The sequence below is a fragment of the Microtus ochrogaster genome, chromosome 21 (genome assembly GCF_000317375.1).
Source record: "Microtus ochrogaster isolate Prairie Vole_2 chromosome 21, MicOch1.0, whole genome shotgun sequence".
NCBI lineage: Eukaryota > Metazoa > Chordata > Mammalia > Rodentia > Cricetidae > Microtus > Microtus ochrogaster.
Genome location: NC_022022.1, coordinates 3,492,963 through 3,497,476, shown reverse-complemented (window position 1 = coordinate 3,497,476; position 4,514 = coordinate 3,492,963). Strand labels below are relative to the sequence as shown.

General features: G+C 49.7%; 1 protein-coding gene across 2 annotated transcripts in view; it reads right to left on the bottom strand.

Annotated features, from left to right (window-relative positions):
* Pip5k1a (phosphatidylinositol-4-phosphate 5-kinase type 1 alpha) overlaps nucleotides 1-4,003 on the bottom strand; it is a 44,018-nt gene extending 40,015 nt beyond the window's left edge. For both annotated transcript variants that reach the window (XM_013349864.2, XM_005356995.3), the window contains exon 1: nucleotides 3,519-4,003. In XM_013349864.2, the coding sequence (XP_013205318.1) occupies nucleotides 3,519-3,594 (76 nt within the window). In that variant the 5' untranslated portion in view covers nucleotides 3,595-4,003. The remainder of the gene's footprint in view (nucleotides 1-3,518) is intronic.
* Between the last annotated feature and the right edge of the window lie 511 nt (nucleotides 4,004-4,514).

Here is a 4,514-nt window from a genome sequence, read left to right as displayed (position 1 = left end):
AAAAAAAAAAAAAAAAAGAAACAAGTAAAACATACTATTCTGACACTCAAAGCTAACCTTCAAGTATACATACCAACTAATCTATAAAACAAAATACAATTATACCTGACACTGAGCCTAAAAAAGTCATAACAGAGAAAATATTTAAACAAAAACAATGACACTCTGAGAAGCCAAGTGTGACTAAATTTATTTACATGTATACTAGCTACCATAGCAACTACAGTAGTCTAAAGCAGAAGGTTTGACTGAAGGCCCTGAAGTCCAGGGCAAGTCCAGTAAAGACCTGACATTGTTTGTTGTTGTTTAAGAAGTAGTAGGGAGATCAGGCTGGCAGGATGGCTCAGCAGGTAAGGGCATTTGTTACCAAGCGCACAGGAAGTCTGAGGACCCATATGATGGAAGATTCAGGTGGAAGGGTAAGGTGTCCTCTAGCGTTCAATTATGAGTACATACACACACGCATACATGCACTCTCAAAATAAAAATGTAGTTTTAAAGACAGAAGGTCTGATAAAACACATGTGGCAGCTCACTCTGATTAAAACAAACAAAAACAGCAAACAAGAAACGAGAAGAACTCGGTGTGACCAGACTAGCTACACAGCAAACCCTGCCTCAAAAACAACCAGCCTGCCTGGTGTGGTGACACACAACTTTACCCCAGCACCTGGAAGGCAGAGGCAGGCAGATTTCTAAGTTCCAGGCCAGGCTGGTCTACGAACTGAAACAAACAAACAGAAGCAATAGCTAAGTAGAGAATCAGTACAGGAGTGTGGGGTTATTCCAAATCTTATGGTTTCGATAAAACACAACAGATGAGCAAGGAGTGACTATTCCACAGCTGTTCTCGGGTGAAGCAGAAGGAACTAGAGCTCACAATCTAAGGTTTCAAATGGTTCTTTTTCTTTTGGGGAGTCAAATGTGATTGATCACCTAAAGTTTCAGATGTTTTTCTTTGGGGGAGTCAAATGTGACTTTAACCACAGAGCTCTCACTTCAGGGGAGCAAAACACCTCTGGGCATTGGCTTCCCTTTTTAACTTCTACTCTAACCTCAAATCCAGACTCCTAACACTCCAGGTGATGACTCCACCGAGTTCCTTCCAAAACAGCATGGTCTACATGGAGAGTTCTAGACCAACTAAGACGGCACCTTCAGACTGTCTCAAAACAACAACAGGGCTGGAGAGATGGCTCAGAGGTTAAGAGCATTGCCTGCTCTTCCAAAGGTCGTGAGTTCAATTCCCGGCAACCACATGGTGGTTCACAACCATCTGGAATGAAGTCTGGTGCCTTCTTCTGGCCTGCAGACATACATACAGACAGAATATTGTATACATAATAAATAAATAAATAAATATTAAAAAACAACAACAACAACAAACACAAACTCCAAAACAGAAACTCTTGGCTCTCATTTCTAGCAAAAGCTGAACTTGGCAACTTGAATTCCAGGTTACTGACTGACTGAAGAGAACAGGAAACCAGGACCTCGGACCCCTGAACAGATTGTCAGTCAACAGTACCTCATCAGGGCTGATTTTATGAAGTGGGTTCCATTATCCAAATAATGAAGACAGGGAAAAAACAAAGGAAAGGAATATGTTTTCTTTATAGACCAAACAGCAGAACCTAGGTGGCAAACTACACACTTACTACCAATCAAAACCTAAGAAGAAGCATATGATGACAGTTACCCTAAGATGAAATTCATTTACAAATGCCTCCTCCAGATTCAAACACGGTAACTACTCCAATGGAAAAAATGGTAAATATCATTTAAGAGCTTATGGTTTTCCCAATGTGGTGAGGCACACCTGTAATCCCAGCACTTGAGAGGCAGAAGCAGGAAGAGCTCATGAGTTTGAGGCCAGCCTGCTCTATATATTGAGTAGCCAAGACTACAATGAGAGACCCTGTCTCAAAAATAAAACAAGTAAGAAAAAGAATGTTAAAAATAATCTAAGTAGGCACCCTGGAACAGGCCTCTAATTCTAGCACTTACAAGACAGACTATGGTGGATTTGAGGTACACCTTTGATACCAGCATCAGGAAGCAGAAGCAGGGGATCTGTGTGAGTTCAAGGCTGGCCTGGTCTACAGAGCGAGTTCCAGGACTGGCTCCATAGATACTGAGAAACCCTGTCTAAGAAAACAAGAAAAGAAAAAAATAAAAATAATCAAGTAAGACTGGTGGTGGTGGCGCACACCTTTAATCTCAGCAGAGGCAAATGGTTCTCTGTGAGTTCAAGGCCAGCATGGTCTACAAAGCGAGTTTCAGGACAGCTAGGGCTGTTATGACAGAAAAACACTGGTTTGGGGGAAAAAAATTGTTATGGCTCACAGCTCTCTAGTGCTTTTAGAGGAAAGGCAAAAGCTACCTCTCCACAAAGCTGGAAGTGTCTATGACTATATTTCCTCTAAGATGAAATGTAACTCAAGCCAATCCAAAACGATAAGAACAAAAATCCCAGGTCTAAGAAAAAAAAAATCAGTTCTTAAGAAAAGCACCTATCAGGCAGGCAGCTTCTCAGGCAACAGTTCCTGACAGCTTCTGATTCACCTCCCATACACATTTCCCTCCTACACACAATCTGGGGCTCTTCCTGCTGGGCCTTTCAGTCCCAGCTCCATTAGTCTCCAGTGCCCGGTTCCCTCGGGATTTCTTCGTCCATCACCGCGGCATTCCTCCAGTCGTATCCTATTATGCAATATTCCCCATGGCACTAGGAGTCACACACCCTCCCCATCTTCCCGGCGTCACTGCAGGCCCAACTCGGGCTCTTCTACAATTCAAGCCTCCATTTCCTTCACCCTCCCCGCTTCAGGGTCTTCTGACCTTTACCCCCGCCCCCCTCCTTTCAAACATTGAGAGTTCTCCTTGTACACCCCTGCAGTCCCAGTCGGGAAGACAGGCGGTGCCTGTCTCAGAACACAGACAACAAAACTCGCCGCTCCTTTCCGAAGGCAGAAATCACCGAGAGTGTTAATCTGAGAAAACACGTCTGTGGCCGCACTGCTGCGGGCAAGAGGAATGACGCATGGGGGAGGCTGAGGGGAACCGCCACTCCCCAGAAAATCCACAATCCCCTCACTCCTCAACGATGGATCTATCGACTCCGCAATCAACTGCGGCTACACCCCACACCGGGGACCCCGTCCGCCAACACTCCGCTGACGCTGTACCCTCTGATTAAGATCCTGGGCTCGAACCCGCGCCTGACGCACGCCGGCCAAGCCCTCCGCCACCCGGCTGTGCCCCCTCCACCATCCTCCATCCCTCCTCCTCAAAGCCCTAAACGACAGCGCCGCTGAGACCCAGTGCGGGCGTTTCCGTCGGCTTCTCTTTCCTAGTGGCACCCGTCCTTTCCCCCGAACTCCTCCAGGGCTCCCCAGTTGTCCAGTCTGTTAGGGACAACCACTCGGACACCCCGGCTCCGGGCCCCCCTTCCCAGGCGTCGCCCCTGCTCCCGCCCAGCCTTCCCGGCCAGCTGCCCGCGGCCCCCCCGGGCTCACCTGCGGTTCCGGCGGGGACCCCGGCATCAAGAGAGGAAAACCCGGCCGCCGCTGGCCCAGAGGAGGCGGACGCCATCTTGGCAGCCCCCTCCCCCTCAGCGGCCTCGCTCCCTTTCAATCCGGCTCTTCCTTTTCTCGGAATCGAATCTTCCCCACGTCTCTTCACAGAACCCGCGTTCTGCGGGCTTCTCAGGGGCGTCGTTCAGGCTCCAGGACCCGCTCAGGACCGCACCACCTGCCCGGCATGGGGGAGAGCGCCCGTCTCTCGCCCTCCGAGCAACTCCAACAGTTCTTCGCCAAAGCGCACTTCTCCAGCCAGCGGGCACCCTCAAGCCGGCTGCCGGCCGCCCCGCGCCCGCCCGGGCGAGCCGAAAGGAGACAGCAGGCGGCGGAAGGCCCGAGAGCGAGCGCCCTCCTCCTCCTCCCCGACACAGCCTGTTTGTCGCCAGCTCCGCCGCTCCGCTCAGGGTGGGCGGCCAAGGAAATCCCAGCACTGCGCGTGCGCGCCGCCTTCCTACAGCTCCCTCCGTCAACCCTGAGGGAAGCAGAGCCAATCCGGAGGCGGCAGTGGGTCACGTGTAGATTACGTCATACCCTGAGGACGCTACCGGCGGAAGATTTGGGCCTACGGTGGCCCGGTAGGCCAATATATAGGTTCGTGTCTTTGACCGTGTTGCGTTCAGTTTGCTGAGTTCTGGCCGAGAATCAGCTGGACTGGGAAGGACTGGGCGCTTCGAATGACAGCCCTGGAAAGAACCCAGGACGCAGCTCTGGTGTCAAGTCCGAGATGCTAAGCACTTGTGTACTATAAACACATCACAACCACCAAGAATTCTTCCAGCCTTTACTGTTTAAGGTGCGGGCTTGTGGGACCTTCCTTCTTAAGACATGAGACTAAGTCTGTTTTGTTTGCTTCAAACAATGCTAGACACGGTGACAGAGTTCAGTAAATGTAAACATGTTTGATAAATAAGTCAATGGGGATTTGTCAACAAT